The 23,025-nt window shown below is 48.8% G+C and overlaps 3 protein-coding genes across 3 annotated transcripts; 1 reads left to right on the top strand and 2 right to left on the bottom strand.

Moving 5' to 3' along the window:
• Positions 1–9,506: 9,506 nt before the first annotated feature.
• LOC119234745 (tripartite motif-containing protein 75-like) lies at positions 9,507–10,910 on the top strand. The gene has a single exon (XM_037497755.1). It carries the CDS (start codon positions 9,507–9,509, stop codon positions 10,908–10,910), a length of 1,404 nt encoding a protein of 467 aa, XP_037353652.1.
• A 4,001-nt stretch (positions 10,911–14,911) lies between these two features.
• LOC119234744 (tripartite motif-containing protein 75-like) lies at positions 14,912–16,282 on the bottom strand. Its single transcript, XM_037497754.1, has one exon. It carries the CDS (start codon positions 16,280–16,282, stop codon positions 14,912–14,914), a length of 1,371 nt encoding a protein of 456 aa, XP_037353651.1.
• Positions 16,283–20,126: 3,844 nt separating this feature from the next.
• Positions 20,127–21,524, bottom strand: LOC119234743 (tripartite motif-containing protein 75-like). Its single transcript, XM_037497753.1, has one exon. The coding sequence runs from the start codon at positions 21,522–21,524 to the stop codon at positions 20,127–20,129; it is 1,398 nt and encodes a 465-aa protein (XP_037353650.1).
• Between the last annotated feature and the right edge of the window lie 1,501 nt (positions 21,525–23,025).

Raw genomic sequence — 23,025 nt, 5'->3', positions numbered from 1 at the left:
AAGCTGCGTGAACGATCACGATAGCGCAGGAGCAGACGCGGCACCAAATCAACAAAAATGCCGGGACATTCTGCCCTCTAGTGGCCGCGCCGGCGCATGGCAGGGCCGCAGCGTGTGGCTTCCTCCTGGATCCAGCCTGGGGTGGTCTGTGACATTCGGGAGTCGCCTTTCTGGTTTGAAAGTAAAAGGAGAGGATACATGCTCTTCTATAAACTCTCACTTTCTGTTCCCCTCACTCAGAGCCTTCGAAATGTTCCCAGAGCATCACACTCATTTCACATGTGGGCAAGCTGAGCAGAAGCCTGGAGGGAGAATGGACTCATGGTGAAAACAGTGTTTTTGAAAACCCAGTAACATAATATTTCCACCAGATCATTGTTTCCTCCAGTATTTTTTTACCCTCTGCTTTTCAAGCAAAAGCAACCTTTTGCTGAGTACTTTGCTGTGTGACTGAACGCTGTGCTTTAAAACACCTCATGGAATCCTCTCAAGAGTTGTAGAAGGAAGGGTCTCCCGCTGTTATAGGGCAGCCCTGATATTGAGCAGGTTGCCTGGCTGTGGGTCCTCACCGGCGCGCTTAAAAAGGGACTTATTAATACTCCACTACAGGCACACACAAAAGGTTAATAAAAGGTTTATTTACAAGGGAAAGGGAATTAAGGAAATGTACAAGTCAGGGAGAAAATAGGGAAATAAAGTCTTTAATGCATCCTACCCGATCCGCCAACCTGGAAACCCAAAGGCACTCTCAGAGCTGGCAGGATGGCTGTGAGCTGGCGGAGAGCCAAAATGGGGGACCCCCCCCCCCAAATCCCACGTGTCTGCCTTGTATCAACCTGGCTGCTTAATCCCACCCTCAGGTCCCAGCCACCTTCCCTTGGGTGGTGATGGGATTTGGAGTTCCCAGGGTCTTTGGCTTTGGCCTGGGGTGGGGGTGGAGCCCACAAAGCCTGTATGGAATTAGCTTTAGGACAGCCTTTTCCCCCTAACACCACCAAGGAAGGGAAGGGGTTCAGAACCAGCTTCCTTAGGACTACAGGGCAGGAATGTCGCTTTTCGTCCTGCCCCAGTGACCTTTTTCTTTCAAAATACTCACACATCTGTACTTTATATCAATTCTGACCTGGTAATTCTCCAGTTGAGAATATTCTCCCCCAAAGTGATCTAAGAAGAGACTGATAGAGATTTATAAGTTTTTTCATGCAAGCACTTAGTAATCGAAGGGAGACAAGCATATCCAGGGGACACAGAAAGAACCCGAGCTCATTCTGAGTGTGGTCTCAGCTCTGTTATTACTTAAGCAGGGTGTCCTGGGACTAGCTACTTCATTCCTCGGAACCTCAATTTCTTCTCGTGCAAAATAAGTATAAAACAAAAGTCACGGTGATGACATTAATAGTAAAATGAAGATATACATTATCCTAGCAACAGGCACAAAATGGCTGCTTTGTAAATACTACTAGCCTCAGATCAGAGCCCCACGGGGGGCAAGTGGGTAAGGACAGTAGATTATAAAAAACTCAGTGTACAGAGTCCTTAATCGTTGATTCTCAAACCTTACTTCTATCTGCTATTGTCTATGGGTTGATGGAATAGGCTAGAATTTATGCATCTTTTTTGATTCTCAGATGTCATTAGGTACAAACTTCCAATATTCTGATTTTGAGTAGGAGAGTGGGAGCAAGAATGGGAAGGGGATAGTTTTGTACAACTTTAAAATATATTCATACAGGTTTTTAAAAAAGATTTATTTTTATTTATTTATGCATACAAGAACCGGGGTGTAGGCCAGAGGTGTGGGGGTGAGAGAATTCACCAGAGACAGAGTGGGGAGCAGAACAGGCAGACTGACTGAAATACACTGCTAAGGGGAGCATGGTGGCTCAGCTACCTGGCTGGGACTCAAACTCATGCCCCAGTGGCTGACAATAGCTTGATAGCACTGAGACTTAACCACTTACCCCCTGTGCCATCGGGGAGGCCCCACATACTGTTTTTTAATTTAATTTTAAACATACAGAAAAATTAAAAGTCTAGTAAAATTAAATCCTGTATAATGAACATGTTTAGCATGTTTTATCTTTCTCTCTAGCCTCTCATTTTTGTTATCTGTTTTTTAAAGCATTAGAAAATAAGTTTCACAAACCATGACATTTTCCTGCTAACTGCTTAAAGTCTAACATTCTAAAAATGAGAATCTCTCCCATAGAATCACAATTTTATTAATGTAATTTAAGAAATATGATTTTAAATTTAATTAATACAGAATATGTGCTTCTCCAGATGATCTAATGCTACCTTCAGATTTATTTTTTAAATTAGTATTTTAATTAATGTTCATACATTGTCATTTGGCCTCAGATTTTTTTTTTAACTAGGTTAAGTTCTCCTAACACTTTTCTTAACAAATATTAAGGGATAATAGGCAGATAATAAAATACAAACTAAGTGCACAGTTTCAGGAGTGCTGACATGTTTAATGGCAGCATCAAGACTATGACAATATCTGTCACCCCCAAACTTTGGTCCATTCCTCCTCCTCTTTGTTCTGTCTTTCTTTATTTTTTTTTAAATTTATTTTCTTTTTTTTTTAAGAGTTATTTATTTGTTTGTTTGTTTATTTATACATGCACTGGGCACAGTCAGAAGGCGGGAGGGTGAGAGAATTCACCAGAGGCAGAGCGGGGAGCGGAGCAGGCAGAAGGACCGAAGTACACTGCTGAGGGGAGCAGCGGGCGGCAGGAGAGGTCTGCGCGCCATGTGGGACCCTCCTCCGGTGGCCGGGGAGCAGCCAGGGATTGAACCAGCGCTGCAGAGGCCGCGGGCAGCTTCGCAACCCAGCGCAACCCAGCGCTCAACCGCTGTGCCACCGGGGAGACCCTGTTCTGTCTTTCATAAACTGTCTTTTATGAAGACTTCAGGCCTGTTGTCTTGGTGACTGTGTCACATTCTAAATTAGCCTGATCATTTACCTATTAGATTCAGGCCAAAGTTCTTCAACCAGAAAGTTGCAGCAATGGGTGTTCTTCCCATTGTGTCCTGTAGGAAGCACTCATGTCAGTTTGATTAGTTGGCTCAAACCAGTCAGTGAATGTCTCCATTTTAAGGTCCCTTTCTCCTTCATAATTAAGAGTAATTTGTAGACAACCTGATCCCTAACCACATTCCCCACCCCCACCCCCAAGTCTTTAGCAGTCAGTGATGATTTTTGCCTGAATCAGTGGATAAGTATGTTCTGTGGATAAGTAATTTCTCTATTCTCATTTATTTAGTTGCTGGCATTCTTCTCTAAAAAAGAGTTTACCTCCCTGACTACCTCTCCTGACTTTTTAAAGTTACACTTTGGACTTACAAATTCTTTTTTTATCCAATTGTTAGTTTCCTTTTAAGACTCAAAATGTTCCACATTTGGCACTTCACCCCCTTAAACCGACTTCTGTGCCAGGTCCTCGCTAGCCTCTGAGCACAGGCCACTCTGGGACACAAGAGGTTCAGTCCCATCTTCTCTTTCCTGACTCCCCGCGTGTGGATTGTTTTGAATGAAATAAAATCAAGCCCCAGTAGACTCTAGGGAAACTCTTATCTCTTCCTAAACTGCCTGAAAGTATTTAGCTGGGGAGCCTGGCCCAGAAAGAAGCTATTACAGAGACAGTTCTTTTATCTGAGAGACCTGCATGACAAGGTGAACTTCCCGTTAACACATATCTTCTGTTCATGGCTGATGCATCACCTTCCTCCCCTTTGAAGCCCTAGCCCCCATCCCATTCCTTAGCTCGGGGTACATATGACTCACGACTGCCCAACTTGCCCTGCAAACTCATATTTTCACGGGACTCCCATACATACAAAATTAAATTTGTTTTTTTTTCCTGTTAATCTGTTTTTTGTCAACTTGATTTTTACAATAACCACAGGTGTGATACTCCCCAGAAGGACCTAAACAAAGGGTGAACTCTAGAGAAGTCACATCCAACTAATTGTCCTCTCCACAGCACTCAACAGTCTCCGCACAGTTGCAAGACAGCTACATGCAGCATTGTCTATAAGGGAAACTCACCTGTCATGGGATCCAAGACTTTATGGGGCTCACGTGTAGGACATGGATCACTGGAATGTTCCATGACTTCCATACTTCATCTTCAGAACTCTATGATCAAACTGTATGATTCAAAAACAGGAACACAGAATTTTTATCAGGCAGGATATTCCAAAGGCTCAGAGGTTATCCTATAGGACACAGTCAAAGGTCAGGCCTTCTAAAGATCCATCTTTCAAACTCATGACAATTGCAGCAACATGGATGGAGCTGGAAGGGATTATGCCCAGTGAAATACATCAGAAGGGAAAAGAAAAATATCAGATGCAGGCCTCCCTGGTGGTGCAAGGGGTTAAGACGCAACCTATGAAGAAATCTGCAGACTCTGCAGCACAAGTTCGATTCCTGGCCAGCCAGGGAGCAGTCCACATGGCGCAGCAGACCTCTCCTGTCTCGCCCTCAGCAGTGTACTTCGGTCAATCTGCCTGTTCTGTTCCCCCACTCTGTCTCTGGTGAATCCTCTCACCCCTTTCACAGGCATCTCTGGCCTGTACCCCAGCTCTTGCATGCATAAATAAATCAATCTTAAAAAAAAAAAAAAAACTACTAAAAAAAATGAACAGTGGTGTAAGAAAATTAAAAAATTAAAGACCCATCTTTCTTTGAAATGGACAGAGATTGAGAAACTGAAGCCAGATGAGTAAATTCTTAGTAAACCCCTCCCCAGGGGGTCTGAGGAAACACTTCCTAATTAAATGCACTAGCATTTGTGGAGCTAAATTAAGTGTATTCAACCCAGCATTATAATTAAAGACAACAGAAACCTGTATGTCATATGATTTTTGTTACCAAATATATTTTACACCGAAAATATTTTTAGAGCTGCATGGGCACCAGAGCGGAGAAGAGGCCTGGGAGCTCTTTAGGAAGACCACGAGGCTTGGCATCAGCATGCATCAGGCCCACCATTTCCGTTCAGTTCACACAGGTGAGTCATTCTCCGTGAATGTAGAACATGTCCAGGGTTTCCCAGTCTTCAGCGGGCCCACATGACCTCTCATCATCGGTCCCTTTATCTCACACCAACCCACCCTGGCCTGCTTCAGACCCAGTTCTGCCTTCACTTTCTCCAGGTTGACCTTCCTCTGCCCCAGGGCATTTGAATAAACTGACCTGGGTCCCCAAAGCTCTGACCCCACCATCTGGCTCCTTCCTTAGATCCTGCACCTTCTTTGGATCTCACCCCTCCCCCACCTAATCCCATCAAGGATCTGTGTCAGCCACCTCCCCTCTGTAAACTTCATCATACTTGGGATTCTTTTTGATGTTCAGCAGGGTTTTTCCGTTAAGAACCAAAATAGGACTGAACCTTTCTTGTATTGGTAACTAGGCACCCAATTTAGGTCTGGCCCCAGTATTTGCTGAGTGAATACAATCAGCTTCCGGGCCTTGAACTGGCTGCTGACCCCTCCAGCCATCTGCCTTCATGGAGGAAGATGAGGTCCTTATATGGCCAGAAACTGGGGTGGGGGCTACCTGGGTCTCCTCCTTCCACTCCCACCCATTCACAGACTATCTGTCTCTTACTGAGACATCCTGGAAGGGGATTCTTGAGCTTCAGATCAGCACTTGTGGGAAACTTGTCACATACACATACTTTTCTGACTTTAGGGACAGTATTGGGTCTGGGTGTCTGTTTTTAACAAACATTTCAACTGATTCTGGAATAGCCTCTTTGAGAGACCAGGACCCCTAAGACAAGACAATAGTTCTGAAATAAGTCAAATGCAATTTGGGTTCCCGAGGCACCATCGCTGGTGTCTCATGAAGTATGCAGTGAGGACATCATGGCCTCTCATTCCAACAGACTCTGTGCCTGCCCTAAGACAATGGCCCGCATCACGAGGCAAGCCTGGGGACGCCTAGGTAGCCATCACCGTGGCTGTGTGGTCATGGTTTGAGGTAGTATGAGGTATAGCTCAGGGATCGCGTCACATATATACCGTTCTTTACGCAGGAGCCCGCTTTGTATGTTTGGTCAGCTCGATGCTTCCAGTTCCTCATATGTTGTAAACTTGTCCCCTCCGGTACCCTTAAAAAATGATTATGCTTTGTCTCCCCTGGACCCTGTTCCTCCTGCTCTTGTCCCATAATTAGTCACACTTGCTTGTTACTGAGAATAAACAGCATGAGGGCTGCTCACTGAGCAGCAGAGTCTTGCCTTGCACCTGCTCGTCTCCCTCAGCGCACTCCTGATGCAACATCTGTCCACCAGAGACTGGCTACTGCCAGAATGGGGCTGTGAAGGACTGTAGAGGGTAAGTTTTCTACTGGATCCAGAGTGAGCAGGAAAGGATCTTTGATTTTGACCAAAGAACTTTGGAGTCTTCCTTCTAATGACCAGATGTTTTCTGTTCTGAATGTGTTCAGGTTCTATATTATTTGCTTTTTTTTAGATGAGTTTACTAGGATGCAGAGAGGTCCAGAAAGGCCAGAGGAAATTTCAAACCTGAGCCTATAACTTGATTACCTGGGAAAAGATCTTCCTTACAGAAGACTAAGATAGGAATGCACAAAATGAGCACTGGTGTGTATGCAACCTGAGTTTTGAAATTTTTGAAAAGCAACTCATCATTTTAATCACACATGTATGAAGAAGAAAGATATATATTCCTACTAGGTGTTTGATTTCACCTTTATTCCTTTACTTCTTCCTTAATGGCAGAAAATACACAAACACAGGGAGTGAATTTCTGTTGATTTCCAGCAGACAAAATACAGTGTTTAAAACAATAATAAAAAATTGGGCCTCCCCGGTAGCACAGCGGTTGATCGCTGGGTTACAAAGCTGCCCGCGGCTTCTGCGGCGCCGGTTCGATCCCCGGCTGCTCCCCGGCCACCGGAGGAGGGTCCCACATGGCGCGCAGACCTCTCCTGCCGCCCGCTGCTCTCCTCTGCAGTGTACCTTGGTCCTTCTGCCTGCTCTGCTCCCCGCTCTGGCTCTGGTGAATTCTCTCACCCTCCCGCACTTCTGACTGGACCCAGTGCTTGTATAAACCAAACAAACAAACAAATAAATAAATAAATAAAACATGCCTCTATTAAAAAAAAAAACAATAATAAAAAAATTACTGGGCCTCCCCTCATGGCGCAGCGGTTGAGCGCTGGGCTGCGAAGATGCCCACAGCCTCTGTCTGTAGCGCTTGTTCAATCCCCAGCCGCCGGGCAAGGGTCCCACATGGCACGCAGACCTCTCCTGCCTCCCGCTGCTCCCCTCAGCAGTGTACTTCGTCAGTCTGTCTGTTCTGTTCCCTGCTCTGGCTCTGGTGAATTCTCTCACCCTCCCGTGCTTCTGACTGTACCCAGTGTTTGTATAAATAAATAAATAAATAAATCTTTAAAAAAAAATCTCTATACATCATTTCAGTACACTTTCTATTAATTTATAGATTGTTAGAAAATAAGCCAGTTGGTATCAATAAAGATGTGGATGAATCTCTGCAATCAATTCTGAGTTACAATTCACCTCATGAATTGGCTGCTAAAAATGAATTGTGTTGCAGAATGTCAGAGCTTCAGAGCTATCCAGAGAAATTGATATTTAGCCTGAGATCTGCAAAAATAAGGGAGCAAATAAAGTGTGGGTTCACTAGGGCTGCCATGGAGGAAAGTTGCCTGTGCAAAGGCCCTGTGGCAGGAGGATGTTTTGTGCTGAGTGTTCGGGGAGGGGCAGGAGGCTGGAGCCTGACCGTGAGAACAGCAGGGTACAGAATTGCAGGGCTTCACAGATGTGGCAAAGACTTCTCTTTTCCAAGAGTTATGAAAGTCACTGCATTATTTAAGGAACATGATGAATATTTCATTTGAAAGACAAGTACATGGAGTGAATGGAGAGAAGTGAGGGAGAGAGAACTGGAGTGAATTACGTAACAGACCGTGCAGTGGAGTCAGGTGGAGAGGACCTGCTGTCTTCCTGAGCATGAGGGTGGGCTGCGGGCCTGGAAAGAATGGGGCTCATTCAGCTTGCTGCTGCCTCAACCCCTTGTGCATCAAAGGAAACAGGAGAGGGGGATGTGCTGAGGTCCCTATTCTGCGCTTCTGCTGTCCCTGGATCTGGGAGTCCTATTACATTCTGAGGTGCCCTGGGTGCATCTTTGTCCCAAGAGATCCCTTCTGCCAGTTCCTTCATTTCTTACAGACAAGGAGGCCAGAACCTGACTTGCACAACTGTCTGCTTGGTGCGAGGCAGCTCCAGAGTCTGTGTCTCCAGGGTCTGAGTCTGCCCCTCTCTGGGTGGGAGCATTCTGCGGCCCTGGGATAGGTACAGTGGCCAGGAGAGTGCAGGGACTAAGGGGGAGAGTCAAACAGACCCCTAAACCTGAAGGTACAGAGTCACTCACTCTACTGCACAGACTGGGGGTGCAGTCTGAGAGGCCAGGATGACCCCGGACCCCAGCTCCACTTCCTACTGGGAAAAAGAACTCACATCACTGAGCATTCAGATTTCTGTGTCTTCATCAGCAATGATTGGATTAAGTGGCACTGGAAGCCAGGGGGGGGATTACAGAGGGCAAATGAGTCTGCAGATTAGCACAACTCAGGGCACAAATGTCCCATTTCTCAAAAAACTTCCTGCCCCACCCTCCTAAACGACCCACCCCCAGCTCCAGCAGCATTGAACTAAATCCACTCATCTAGGTAGGTGCCACCCTCCCTTTCCAGGGAGGGCGGGGGAGACAACACCTTTGTAGGGTGGGGCCCAGTAGCCCCACCCACCTAGCAGGCTATAAGTAGCCTGGTCACACCAGAGACCCTGCACTCTGCTGCCAGCCTGGCTTCAGACCCCTTCCAAGGGACGGACCTCAGGGACCAGCCTCACAGACCATAAGCCCTGCCAGAGTCAGTGGAGTCAGCAGCACAGGTAAGGGGGAGGCGGCACCGGTGCAGGAGGGAGGCCCAGAGCAGAGACCTGGCTTCCTGATGCCCACGGCTGCGGGGCTGAGATCGCACGCCAGAGGCTATGCAGGCTCCATTTAGCTGGTTTTCAAACAGTCCCTTCTAATTTGGTTCCCAGGCCCTTTGGTTTGAGCATAAAATCTTCCCTGAAATCCCAGAGGAGGTGACGGAGTGGAGAGGTGGCCCACTAGAGTGGGGCGCTAGTGCCAAAACCCATACTCTCCCCAGCCCCTCTCAGTCTCTGGGGTTGACATGGGCTGGCTGGGATTTGGGGGTGGATGGATCACACAGAGGTCTCCTTTAAAAAGGGTGACGAGCAGAGCACAGGGCAAAGTAGCCTTATTTAACTGCAGGAATCTCTTCTCATCCTCAGGACCAAAGAGGCCCTTGAGAGCCCGGCTGACTTGTGACTAGAGAATTGCTGAGCTTGGCTCCACATCCTCTCAGCTGCCTGCCCAGCCCAAACTCCTGAGGAAACCTCCTCAGCCCAGCCCAGGCCTTCACACGCGGCCCAATGGAGGTCCCAGCAACCCTGGCAGCGCTGCAGGCAGAGGTCTACTGTCCCATCTGTCTGGACTTCCTGACAGACCCCGTCACCATCCCGTGCGGCCACAACTTCTGTCGCTCATGCATCCAGCAGTCCTGGAAGGATCTCCTGGACAGGTTCCCCTGCCCTATCTGCCGCTACTCACAACAAGAGAGGCACTTCAGTGCCAACCCCCAGCTGGCCAGGATGATTGACTTGGTCAAGCTGGTGCACAGCAGCAGCAGCCAGAGCAGGCAGCAAGAGAAGGTCCTGTGTGAGCGGCACAACCAGGTGCTGGGCCTCTTCTGTGAGGATGACCTGGAGGTGGTGTGTGACCTGTGCACCTCTGACCACCAGGGTCACCTGGTGAGGCCCATGGAGGAGGCCGCCTCCCACCATAGGCAAAGGTTCAGAAGTTACATGGAGACCCTGAAGAAGCAGGTGGCAGATGTGCAGAAACTAGTCACTATTCAAGACAGAAAGCTAGTGGAGCTGAGAGAGCAGGCGGGACACCGCCGGTGGAAACTAACTTCAGAATTTGAGCACCTGAACCAGTTTGTAGAACGTGAGCAGGAGGCAGCCATGTCCAAGCTGGCCGAAGAAGAGAGGGACATTCAGCAGAAACTCAGTGAGAATGTAAACGCCTTTACAGAGCACATTTCCACCCTGAAAGGGCTACTCAAGGAGGTGGCAGAGAGGAGTGTGATGTCAGAGGTGAAATTGCTGAGGGATATCAAGAGCCTCCAGGTCAGGTGTCAAAGCCTGGAGGCCCCAGCTGTGAGCTCCTTCCAGTTAAGGCGGGAAGGCTTCAGTCTCCCTCCCCTGTATTCTGCTCTGCAGAAGATTATCCAGAGATTCAGGGAGGAAGTGACTCTGGATCCCCAGACAGCACACCCTAACCTGCTCGTGTCCGAGGATCACAAGTCTGTGACATTTGTGAGGAAAAGGCAGAAAGTGGCCCGGAATCCGCAGAGGTTCGTGGCTGAGACCGCGGTGCTGGGTGCTCAAGGCTTCCGGGGAGGCCGCCATTACTGGGAGGTGCAGGTGGGAGACAAGCCTGAGTGGGCCGTGGGGCTGTGTCCAGACTCCCCGTCCAGGAAGAGGCAGAGGCCCCTGGCAGGCCAGGGCACGCGCTGGACCCTTGGGCTGTGCGCTGGGGCCTATGTGGCAGTGGGCCGCGTGTCTGTGCCTCTGGCCCTGAAGGAGAAGCCCAAAGGGGTCGGCATTTACCTGGACTATGAGCTGGGCCAGATTTCCTTTTACAGCGTGCACGACAGGTCCCACATCCACTCCTTCAGGGAGACGTTTTCTCAAGTGCTCAAGCCTTACTTCTGTGTGGGTTGGGATTCTCAGCCCCTCACAGTCTGCGCAGGAAGAGATGATGAAGGTTGAACTGGGACTCTGCTTCATTTTCTTCCTGTCATTTATGGATAATAAGTTGAAGCTGCGTACCTGTCATGAGCATAGTAACATTTTTTATTATACTCACCTGAATTAAAATTATGCACTAAGTATTTCTTGTCTTGTTTCTTTTTTTTTCATTTTATTTCCATAAAGATATGATTTGGGGTTAACATTCCCAAAAAAAAAAAGGTGATTTACTTGTTTCTGAATTTCTTCAATTGCCATGCATACAACTTCCACTGCCCCAATATACCCTGCATTTTACACATATTCTACACATACACGTTTTCCTGTCACATAAGGAGAAATGTCAGGTGGGACTCAGTTCTCAGTGTGTCTCTCAAAGTACTCAGTTGGGCCGAATGCACTCTCTGTAGTATTTTGGGGACCGACAGCCAGGAAAGGTGAGTTGGAATCTTGAGGAAGCACAAAGGGCAGTTTTTTTATAACCAAGGTGAGGAAGATAGTATCTCTCTCCATGAAAGTTCAGACAGATTCTCTCCCATCATAAAGGGCTTGGCATTACCTGACTGGACCTGGTGTATTGGGAATTCAACTTATCTAAAACATGGAAGTTTTGGTCTCATGCCCAGGGATTGGGAAGATCAAGTGAGATGATGTCCTGGGGTCTGATACATATAAATGACGTAATTCAAATGATAAGGATCCATCTCTGATGGTGTCTGCTTTAAATGACAGATTACCTTGTTTTCAAATTTTGCAGTTCATAAAATTGTGTGCTTTGATTTGGAGCAGTGCAGTCAGCAGTTTATTCTGCCCCCCTCCCTGGAAAGAGATTCTGCCTGCATGTCTCCGTAGGGTCAACTGGTCAACACCTTTCTCTCCCTGCCAGGGGAGGGAAAGGGAGAGACCAAGGATGTCCATGCAGAGGAAAGTCCACATGAGAAGAGAAGCCTCATGAGAAATTATGATATTGAACTATGATCTTGAACTTCTAGCTTCCAGAACTCTGGAGAATTCATTTCTGTATTAATCACCAAGTCTGGTATTTTCCTATGGCAACCTAGCCAACTAGTCCATCTGGTCTTGTCTTAAAAAAATTAGAAAAGGAACTATCATCTTCCAGTAAGTCACCAAAATAACCAACACACAGGGGAAGAAGAGAGGCCCCACTACTCTTTAAGAGAACAGGGAGGTGCTCCTTTGGTCACAGATATGCAAACCTGCAAGAAAGGCGACATTGTGGACATGAAGAGAATGGGCACTTTCGGAAAAGGAATGCCCTGCACGTTAGCATGTTAACACTAGAGTGTCTGTAATGTTACCCAGCATGCAATGGGTATTGGAAACAAACAGGAGCAGGATTCTTGCCAAGAGTATTCATGTTCATATTGGGCACACAAAGCTCTCCAAGAGCCCAGAGAGTTTCCTGAAACACTTGAAAGAAAAAGATCAGAAAAAAAAAAAGGAAGCGCCAGCCTGTTCCACCCAGAGAAGCAAGCACAGCTTGTGAGATCCCACAGAGAGGAGCCTGAGCTGCTGGAACCCATTCTCTGCGAGCTCACCCATGGTAGGTATGAAAAAAGAGACCTGGATGATAGAAAAATAAAAATTATTAAAATTTAGCCAATTAGCAAAGGACACCCTTACGAAGGTTTACTTATTCAAAAACTGACAGATAAGGTGCAATTTTGTGTTCCTTCTGAGAATGGACACAGGAAAGGATTCTGGCTATTGTGTTTGACACTGTGTTGGGTTGCTAACCAGTGCACGGATGCAAGAAAAGGAACAAATACCTACAGGAATATTTTTTCATCCTCAAGATCAAATAGTCACTTTAGAGCCTGACTGACTTCTGATGAGAACAGCCAAGCTGGGCTTCACACGGTCTGAGGTGCCCAGTGTGACTGGATATCCTCACACAGCAGCCTGAGGGCTCTGAGGGTAAGAGGGAGGGTGATGGAGTAAGTAGTTATAAAAAATAACTTTCCAAGTTTATTTATGTAAGGATACTTCTGGAGGCCCTACCACAAAGATCTGACTGTCCAAAGAACTGAAAGGGACGGTGGGATTTGAGGGTGTCCTTCATGTGGGTGCTGCCTCCAGCCACAAATCAGCATAAGGGGATTCCTTAAGGATGGTAGTAATTACCCAGTGAACATTATTTAGATTTATTGGCTGTAGAGACTTTTTTTTTTTTAAAGATTTATTTATTTATGCAAGCACTGGGTACAGTCAGAAGCGCGGAAGGGTGAGAGAATTCACCAGAGCCAGAGCAGAGCAGGCAGACTGACGAAATACACTGCTGAGGGGAGCTGCGGGCGAGGCAGGAGAGGTCTGTGCGCCATGTGGGACTCTCACCGGTGGCCAGGGATCCAACCGGCACTGCAGAGGCTGCAGGCAGCTTCGCAGCCCAGAGCTCAACCTCTGCACCACCAGGGGAGGCCCAATGCAGAGACTTTTTAAAGAATGAGTGACATAGACAAATTTAGAAACAATCACTTATAAAGGAGGTGTCACTTGGAAGCAAACTGCTCCCACATCCCAGGCCAGCAGGTCTCCTCATTCTGCTCCAGCGCGGCCATATTTAACTGTCTCTGAGTCCGTCCAGAAATACAATGTTATATACAAGTACACAAGCTTAGATATGATTACTATTGTGGCTAGTTACTGTTGTGGTTGGTTGGAGAACTCCACAAATGCAGCACCAAAGGCACAGCAGAATGTGCCCACCTACCTGGGCAGCAGAGCCAGTTCCAGTCAAGGCCCCGGGGAGCCCACCCAGATGGTGGCCTCCAAGTCTCCACCAGTTGCCAACATCACAGTTACTGAGACCCACTTGTTTAGCCAGGGTGGCTCCCCCCACTCCCACCACATATGTTTCCAATGTCAACACTGGCGCTGTGATACACACAGCAGAAGGTTGTGAAAAGGTTGATTAGTCCCAGAATGAGGTTTATGGGGGAGTGAGAAGGCTGACAGAGTCAATCCCAAAAAGCCTGGGAATGTGGGGTGAAGAGACCGGCTGAGGCGCATAAGGGGTTATTGGGCAGTTTGGGTGACTGCCCAGAACTACTGTGGACTCATGGGTTTTGTTGCAGATGGAGACACCTGAAGGCCTTTAGTGTCTCTTGAAAACAGAATTTCACAAAACACCAGAATGAAGCCAGCCACAGAGTTTATCAGGAAGGGATAGGATAGAACAGGGCCAGAGGGGCAGGCAGTCTCAGAAAGCAGAGCTGCCATGAGCAGTAAAGCAGGAGGGTTTTATTTTTCTTTTTTAACTTTTTTTTAAGATTTATTTATTTATACAAGAACTGGGGTACAGGGCAGAGGTTCAGGAGGGTGAGAGGATTCACCAGAGACAAAGCGGGGAACAGAACCGATAGACTGACGAAATACACTGCTGAGGGGAGCAGTGGGCGAGTCAGCAGAGGTCTGCCATGCCATGTGGGTTGCTCCTGGACTGGCTGGGATCAAACCTGCACTACAGAAGCTGTGGACAACTTCACAGTCTGGTGCTCAACCATCAGAGCCACCAGGGAGGCCCTTAAGAGCTTTTTTTAAATTTTCCCCTCTTTAGATGGGGCAGGGTGGCTCCTAATTATGCAGACTCTGTTCCAGTCACTCCTCTAGACTCAGGGACTAACTGGAACATCCCCCTCCCTCTTCTCCAGTCCAGAGGAAACTGTAGTTAAAAGACCCAGATCTGCCAGAACTGCCAGGTCTTTAAAATCAAGTCACAGCCCCAATTGGAGTGTGGGATGACAGACATGCATCTGAATCCTCGGGGGTGCGTGAGAGAGCCCTCTTTTATCCCTAACAGTGTGTCTTCCACCTGCTACAAAGGAAGATGCATATGGGCCTTTTTATCAGCTTCCCAGTTGTGGTTGAAGGGAAAAAGGACAAATCCTAAGTTTTCAATAAACAGGGAAAATGGAGTGAAAATCTTTATTGTCAGTATGCCTCTCAATAACAAAGAAGAAATACACTCATACAATATCACCTCCAGGTAGTTGATCACGCCTCTAAGACAATAAGCTGAGTGTCAGGGGTTTTGAGGAAGGCCCAAAGGAGAAATAGGGCATCAGTTTTTCGGTGAACAGGTCAGTGAATGTATACAAATAGCACCTGCGATTCAGGTCAAAAAAAGAAAGCTCCCCCAACTCATAATCCAAAAAAACCCCAATCCGCACAACTTGCTCTGGGTCCCACGGACCCCGCGCCCACAGCGAGGGCTGAAGCTGCCAGCACACAGGGCCCGGACACGGTGACCTCGGAGCCTTGGTGCAGAAGGATTCTTTGCACACACCTAGGCACCAGGCCCCTGTGCCTCTGGCTTCCACCTGCCAGAAGTGCCTGCCAGCATCAAAGCCCTCCGCACTCTGGACCCCTGGGTGAGAAGGAGCACCCCGGGTGCCCCCGAGGCCGCCTGGTGGCAGTGTTCTCACTGTCACACTTTTTCTGTCCTGGGACACAATGAGGCCTGGGTGGGCCTTTGCCGGATCTAGGGTCAAGTCTTCCTGGAAGGCGCTCATGATGTTTTGCAGGCCCAAGTAATGCGGAGGGAGCGGGCAGCTCTCTCGCTGGAGTTCATAGGAAATCACTGCTGGAGACTGCAGGAGCTCACACCTGCTCTGGAGCCTCTTGACGCTTGTCAGTAACTCCAGGTCTCCCTGCAGACACTTCTCTGGGATTTCAGTGAGCAGATTCTTCAGCGTGGACAGGTGGCTTAACAGCCGGCTCTTGTTTTCCACGATTTTTCCGCCTATGATCTTCTCCTCTATGAGCATCCGGGCTTGAATCGCCCCTTGCTCCTTTCTCAGGGAAGTTCCAAGTTCTTCAAATTCAGGGCGTGATTCTTCCCTGCAGCTTTCCATCTTCCATTTCAGTTCAATGGATCTGCAAATTTGCATTTCACACTCTGTTTCAGCCACTTCAACCTGATGCTTCAGAAGCTCCATGTAGCTTTTGAGCTGCCGCCTGTGCCTGGCTGCAGCTGGCCCAAGGGGCGTCAGCGGGTGGTCGCGGTGGTCAGAGCACACCCCGCACTGAGGACACAGCAGCTGCAGGTCCTCCTCACAGAACAGGCTCAGCACCTGACAGTGCTTCTCACACAGGGCCCCTTCCTCCTGCTTTGGGCCTCTCTCGGCGGGAAGCTGCTTGACAATGTCCACCATGCGACATAACTGGGTGTTCCTCTTGAGGCTCCCGGCGGGGCAGTGCTGGAGGCACACGGGACAGGGCAAGATGTCCTGGAGGTCTTCCCAGCGCTGCCGGATGCAGGAGCCACAGAAGTTGTGGCCGCAGTCCAGGGTCACTGGGTGTCTCAGGTAGTCCAGGCAGAGGGGGCAGCTGGCCTCTGCTTGGAGCTCAGCCAGGCAGGCGGCAAAGGCCATTGTGTAAGAGGCGCTTTCTGGGCAAACGCCTTCCACCAAGTCGTGGTCCTCCAGCCCCTGGGAGAGGTGAGAAGCAGATGTCTCCTTGGCACCTACTCTCCCCAGGTGTAAGGTCTTCCCAGGGATCCAGGAAGCTGTAATCCCACGAGCGTGTTTGTCCTCCTTCCTCTCTCTGAATCAGCTTCCAGGAGGAGACAGGGCCCAGACAATCACTGATCCCCTGGCTCAGTCACCTTCACTCACATTCTTCTCGACTAGTGTGTCCACTTTGTCAGGAATGAGCCACAACTTCCAGAAGTGGTGGAAATGTATGTCTAGGTAGGGCATCAGCTGGACAGTCCATCAGTTTTCTTCAACAATAAATAACAAGGGAAAAAGAATTGTATATGTTAAAGTAATGAAGGGGCTGTATATCAGTGACAAATAGTATCTATTTTATTTTCCTGATACATACATATATATATATATTTCTAAAACAAAATAATTAGTGGAAATAAATAGTGGAAATCTTTTAAAAATATTCTTCTCTAGTACTGCAATTATTGCCTTGTGGAAAAGGTTTTCTTCACATATAGAGGGAGACATGGGGACATAATTTTCTACGTATGTTCATGGTTTTGGGTTATTTCTCTACTTTGTTTTAGGGTAAAAATGTGTGCTAATAAGAGATGTTAATGCGTCTAACCATTATTGTCAATGTGTCACTGCTCCTGGTTCCCACAAACCAATCACTGCTTTATAGTTTTCCTTGGGCCTCATGTTTCTCTTTCCCTTTAGTTCAAAGTTCTGAGATCCTTTGTCTTTACAGTTGACTCAAAGCTGCCCTCAACCTCCTTCCATTCCAACTCCATCTGTCTGCTGGTCCCCACTCCTCTGACCACAGGCAAATCCCCCATTCAGATGAAGTTAGTGGTGACAGAGCAAAGCCAGGCATAAGGATTCCATCTGTACTGGGCCTCCCCAGTGGCGCAAGGGGTTAAGATGCAACCTATGAAGCTATATGCAGCCACTGCAGCATGAGTTCAATCCTCGGCCAAGGAGGTACCCACATGGTGCAGCAGGCCTCTCCTGACTAGCCTGCTGCTCCCCTCAGCAGTGTATTTCAGTCTTCCTGTTCTGTTCCCCACCCTGTCTCTGGTGAATCCTCTTACCCCCACACCTCTGGCCTGTACCCCCAGTTCCTGTATGCATAAATAAATAAATCTTTAAAAAAATAAAAAAAAAACAAGGATTCCATCTGCTACCACTGTCTCTCAGAGACCAGAGCCACAACTGGACATCCCCCTCATACACCTCACATGCTCTGTCCTCCCCTGACCCCATCCCATGTACCTCCTAGTCGGAAGTGTCTTCAAAATGATTGCCAACAGCACCTCTTCTGAGTAGCTTCCCCCCCCCTCCGCCCCCCCTCACATGGGCCAGTTTCCCATTTACTCACTCATGGGCTGGGATGAGGAGCTCTGGCAGGGATCCCCACTCTGAAACTCCTTTTGCACAGGAAATGCATGCCCTACTCACTGCCCCACCCTGGCCCCTGTCCTTCCTACTGGGTCAGAGAAGCAGGAACACTGGGCCTCATAAACTGTCGACTCCCTACCTATTCATCAGCATCATTCATGAGACTTTCTGGAAGTGGATTCCTCATCTGCTTTCAGACAAACACTTCCGGGCGCTCTGTCACAGGCAGTCACCAACCCTCAGACTGATATCAGTCACCAGTCCCCTGTCACTTTATGCCCACTCCGCAGACACTGAGACAAGTTGGAATATGGGCATCTCCTTAGCATGAATTTTCAAGGCAAAGCTCATTTTAGCACTGGCCATCATTATAAATGGCAGGTGCTTTAATAAGCAAATAGAGATTGGATCCTCCTTGGAATATGAGCTCAATCCCTGCCAGGGCCAGAAAACTCAGAGAGCCAGGGCTCTCCCCAGGTCCTCATTGTCACATGCCTGCTTACCTTGAGCTTGTGGTTTTGGGCTCTTTTCAATTTTGCTGGGCCTTTCTCTCAGGAAGATCTTCTTGAAGGGGGGTCTGAGTTAGTCTGGAACCAGCTAGAGTGGTCTCTGATGTGACCAGGGTATTTATATATGACTAGGTGGGTGGAACACTAGGGCACCACCCACAAATACTGGTGGCTCCGCCCCTAAGTGGGAGGGCTGGTCCGGTCTGGAGCTGAGAGGATGTTCAGATGTCTGGTTGGTGGACAGGGTGTGGCCCCATCAGGCCAGATGGGGGGGGGGGCATTGTGCTCATGTGCACCAGCTCTTTGGCAAGTCTGTAATCCTGCCTTAATCCTCTCAATGCCACTTAATCCCATCAACGCTGATGAGGAAACTGAAATCAGAAAGATCACCAGAGCAAAGATGTTTTCTTAATCAGAAAGTGGATCTGGGGCCATCATAGTCCTCCATAGTCTGCAGTCTCCTTAAATTTACTTAGGCCCAACTTCAATCTTCAGTGAAATAGATGCTACAATAATGTCACATTATTTGTATGAATTACCTCATTTGGCCATCAAAATTTCTTGCTACGATAGACTGAAAATTCTCTTTCAGGCAAGAACTATTTCAGGATACACTATGGATAATCAACAAGGTCCAAATCCCTTCCAGTAGGAGGGAATCCGCCTGGCGTTTGCCTTGGGGAATGACAACATCTTTCCTAGGTTGGACAATAAACAAGTCAGCCCTTTGCTCTACATGGAGACACCTCCCTCTGTGCCTTCCAAGGTATTCCCCACAAAAACAAATTTGTAAGTACAGTCAGAGGTCAGTGCCTCCCCCCACTCAACAGAAAGGTGACTGTCTCCCTGAAACTGCCTCTTCTCTCTCACCTGAAAGCTTTAGGTACTTTACAAACAGTAGAATATTTCTGTGAACAAATGTAGACATGTCTACTGGCACTGGAAAAGGGTCATTTTATACACTGAAATGGCTGAGAACAGTCTCCCTGAGGTTACATCTGTTCTCTCACCTGAAACATTTGGTCAAAGGGAAAATATAGATGTATAGGTTGAATGTAAATGGACACCATACGTAGGGGCTCTGAGAGAGCCACCAGGGTGACACCACAGTTCCTCCCCTTGGCCCTGTTCGTCCTTGCTCTCGTCCTCTTTATCTTTTCTTGCAGACAAAACTAGAAATCCTGGCAAAACCCACTGAGACCAAGATGGAGATAGAATGAAGACAGATCCTCTCCCCCTTCCCCATGCCCCGCACTTCTGGTCTACACCCCAGCTCTTCTATACGTAAATAAAATAAATCTTAAAGAAAAAAAATATGCCCTCCAGCACCATGACTGACCTGTCAGAACAAACAAAAGAAATAGGGGCTTGCAGAACCTGAAAATCCCTGGATAATCCAAGGATTCCTGCTACTTATGATATCTTGAAAGTTCTGATTTTCTTTAGCCTTCCTCCCTTTGTAGCATTCCTTGTTAAGTCCCTGATTCTCCCCAATCCAGGAGATGGCCTTATGGAGAATATTCCAGCATATTCACAGGTTGCTTCCTCATGAGGCTCCGAATTAAATCTGATTCCTCCCACCCACTTTTATCTCTCCAACTGTTGCCTTTCCAGTAGTGAAGATCCGGATCCAGGAGCCTGTAACCATTTTATAACTGGCAGTGTCAGATTTTCACAAACAGCAATTACACATCTCTGCTGTTGTCCCAAGATCATAATTCTGGTTGAAGCAAAAAGAAACAAACAAACACAACATATTTTTTCATGATTTTAATTTTAATGAATACGAAAAAAATGTTGCTACATTTACTGACAGGTCTACAAACTTCAACTGGTTATCCATAAATGACAGGAAGAAAATGGAGCAGAGTCCCAGTTCAGTCTTCATCATCTCTTCCTGCGCAGACTGTGAGGGGCTGAGAATCCCGACCCACACAGAAGTAAGGCTTGAGCGCTTGAGAAAACGTCTCCCTGAAGGAGTGGATGTGGGACCTGTCGTGCACGCTGTAAAAGGAAATCTGGCCCAGCTCATAGTCCAGGTAAATGCCGACCCCTCTGGGCTTCTCCTTCAGAGCCAGAGGCACAGACGCGCGGCCCACTGCCACATAGGCCCCAGCGCACAGCCCAAAGGTCCAGCGCGTGTCCTGACCTGCCAGGGGCCTCTGCCTCTTCCTGGACGGGGAGTCTGGACACAGCCCCACGGCCCACTCAGGCTTGTCTCCCACCTGCACCTCCCAGTAATGGCGGCCTCCCCGGAAGCCTTGAGCACCCAGCACCGCTGTCTCAGCCACGAACCTCTGCGGATTCCGGGCCACTTTCTGCCTTTTCCTCACAAATGTCACAGACTTGTGATCCTCGGACACGAGCAGGTTAGGGTGTGCTGTCTGGGGATCCAGAGTCACTTCCTCCCTGAATCTCTTTATAATCCTCTCTGAATACAGAGGAGGGAGACTGAAGCCTTCCCGCCTTAACTGGAAGGAGCTCACAGCTGGGGCCTCCAGGCTTTGACACCTGACCTGGAGGCTCTTGATATCCCTCAGCAATTTCACCTCTGACATCACACTCCTCTCTGCCACCTCCTTGAGTAGCCCTTTCAGGGTGGAAATGTGCTCTGTAAAGGCGTTTACATTCTCACTGAGTTTCTGCTGAATGTCCCTTTCTTCTTCGGCCAGCTTGGACATGGCTGCCTCCTGCTCACGTTCTACAAACTGGTTCAGGTGCTCAAATTCTGAAGTTAGTTTCCACCGGCGGTGTCCCACCTGCTCTCTCAGCTCCACTAGCTTTCTGTCTTGAATAGTGACTAGTTTCTCTACATCTGCCACCTGCTTCTTCAGGACCTCCCTATAATTAGTGAGCCTTTGCCTATGGTGGGAGGCAGCCTCCTCCATGGGCCTCACCAGGTGACCCTGGTGGTCAGAGGTGCACAGGCCACACACCACCTCCAGGTCATCCTCACAGAAGAGGCCCAGCACCTGGTTGTGCCGCTCACACAGGACCTTCTCTTGCTGCCTGCTCTGGCTGCTGCTGCTGTGCACCAGCTTGACCAAGTCAATCATCCTGGCCAGCTGGGGGTTGGCACTGAAGTGCCTCTCTTGTTGTGAGTAGCGGCAGATAGGGCAGGGGAACCTGTCCAGGAGATCCTTCCAGGACTGCTGGATGCATGAGCGACAGAAGTTGTGGCCGCACGGGATGGTGACGGGGTCTGTCAGGAAGTCCAGACAGATGGGACAGTAGACCTCTGCCTGCAGCGCTGCCAGGGTTGCTGGGACCTCCATTGGGCCGCGTGTGAAGGCCTGGGCTGGGCTGAGGAGGTTTCCTCAGGAGTTTGGGCTGGCAGGCAGCTGAGAGGATGTGGAGCCAAGCTCAGCAATTCTCTAGTCACAAGTCAGCCGGGCTCTCAAGGCCTCTTTGGTCCTGAGGATGAGAAGAGATTCCTGCAGTTAAATAAGGCTACTTTGCCCTGTGCTCTGCTCGTCACCCTTTTTAAAGGAGACCTCTGTGTGATCCATCCACCCCCAAATCCCAGCCAGCCCATGTCAACCCCAGAGACTGAGAGGGGCTGGGGAGAGTATGGGTTTTGGCACTAGCGCCCCACTCTAGTGGGCCACCTCTCCACTCCGTCACCTCCTCTGGGATTTCAGGGAAGATTTTATGCTCAAACCAAAGGGCCTGGGAACCAAATTAGAAGGGACTGTCTGAAAACCAGCTAAATGGAGCCTGCATAGCCTCTGGCGTGCGATCTCAGCCCCGCAGCCGTGGGCATCAGGAAGCCAGGTCTCTGCTCTGGGCCTCCCTCCTGCACCGGTGCCGCCTCCCCCTTACCTGTGCTGCTGACTCCACTGACTCTGGCAGGGCTTATGGTCTGTGAGGCTGGTCCCTGAGGTCCGTCCCTTGGAAGGGGTCTGAAGCCAGGCTGGCAGCAGAGTGCAGGGTCTCTGGTGTGACCAGGCTACTTATAGCCTGCTAGGTGGGTGGGGCTACTGGGCCCCACCCTACAAAGGTGTTGTCTCCCCCGCCCTCCCTGGAAAGGGAGGGTGGCACCTACCTAGATGAGTGGATTTAGTTCAATGCTGCTGGAGCTGGGGGTGGGTCGTTTAGGAGGGTGGGGCAGGAAGTTTTTTGAGAAATGGGACATTTGTGCCCTGAGTTGTGCTAATCTGCAGACTCATTTGCCCTCTGTAATCCCCCCTGGCTTCCAGTGCCACTTAATCCAATCATTGCTGATGAAGACACAGAAATCTCAAAGGTCAGTGATGTGAGTTCTTTTTCCCTGTAGGAAGTGGAGCTGGGGCCCGGGGTCATCCTGGCCTCTCAGTCTGCACCCCCAGTCCGGGCAATAGAATGAGGGACTCCGTACCTCAAGTTTATGGGTCTGCTTGACTCTCCCCGTTAGCCTCTGCGCCCTCCCGACTACTGTGACCTATCCCAGGACCATAGAATGCGCCCACCATAGAGTGGTGGTTGATAGAGACAGACTCCAGAGCTGCCTCGCACTCAGGTAGAGAATATGGTGTCCCAGCCAAGGGCACAGTTGTACAACTCAGGTTCCAGCTTCCTTTCTGCAAGAAATGAAGGAACTGGTGGAAGGGACCTCTTGGGACAAAAGGTACACCCAGAACAAATCAGAATGTAACAGCCTGCCTGGTCCAGGGGCAGCAGAGCAGCAGAATAGGGGCCTCAGCACATTGCCCCCGTCTCTTGTTTCCTTTGATGCACAAGGGGTTGAGGCAGCAGCACACTGCCTTGCTAGCCCTCAGCGCCTGCAGGAGATGCTCC

Source organism: Talpa occidentalis, unplaced genomic scaffold, assembly GCF_014898055.3.
Source record: "Talpa occidentalis isolate TD23 unplaced genomic scaffold, MPIMG_talOcc4v2.1 talOcc4.8, whole genome shotgun sequence".
Classification (NCBI taxonomy): Eukaryota; Metazoa; Chordata; class Mammalia; order Eulipotyphla; family Talpidae; genus Talpa; species Talpa occidentalis.
Note: the sequence above shows the minus strand (reverse complement) of the source record. Positions and strands in the feature narration are given on the sequence as shown.

Bases quoted from the DNA above. Each gene is read 5' to 3' on its own strand.
- LOC119234743 (XM_037497753.1), bottom strand. From the start codon at position 21,524: ATGGAGGTCCCAGCAACCCTGGCAGCGCTGCAGGCAGAGGTCTACTGT.
- LOC119234745 (XM_037497755.1), top strand. From the start codon at position 9,507: ATGGAGGTCCCAGCAACCCTGGCAGCGCTGCAGGCAGAGGTCTACTGT.
- LOC119234744 (XM_037497754.1), bottom strand. From the start codon at position 16,282: ATGGCCTTTGCCGCCTGCCTGGCTGAGCTCCAAGCAGAGGCCAGCTGC.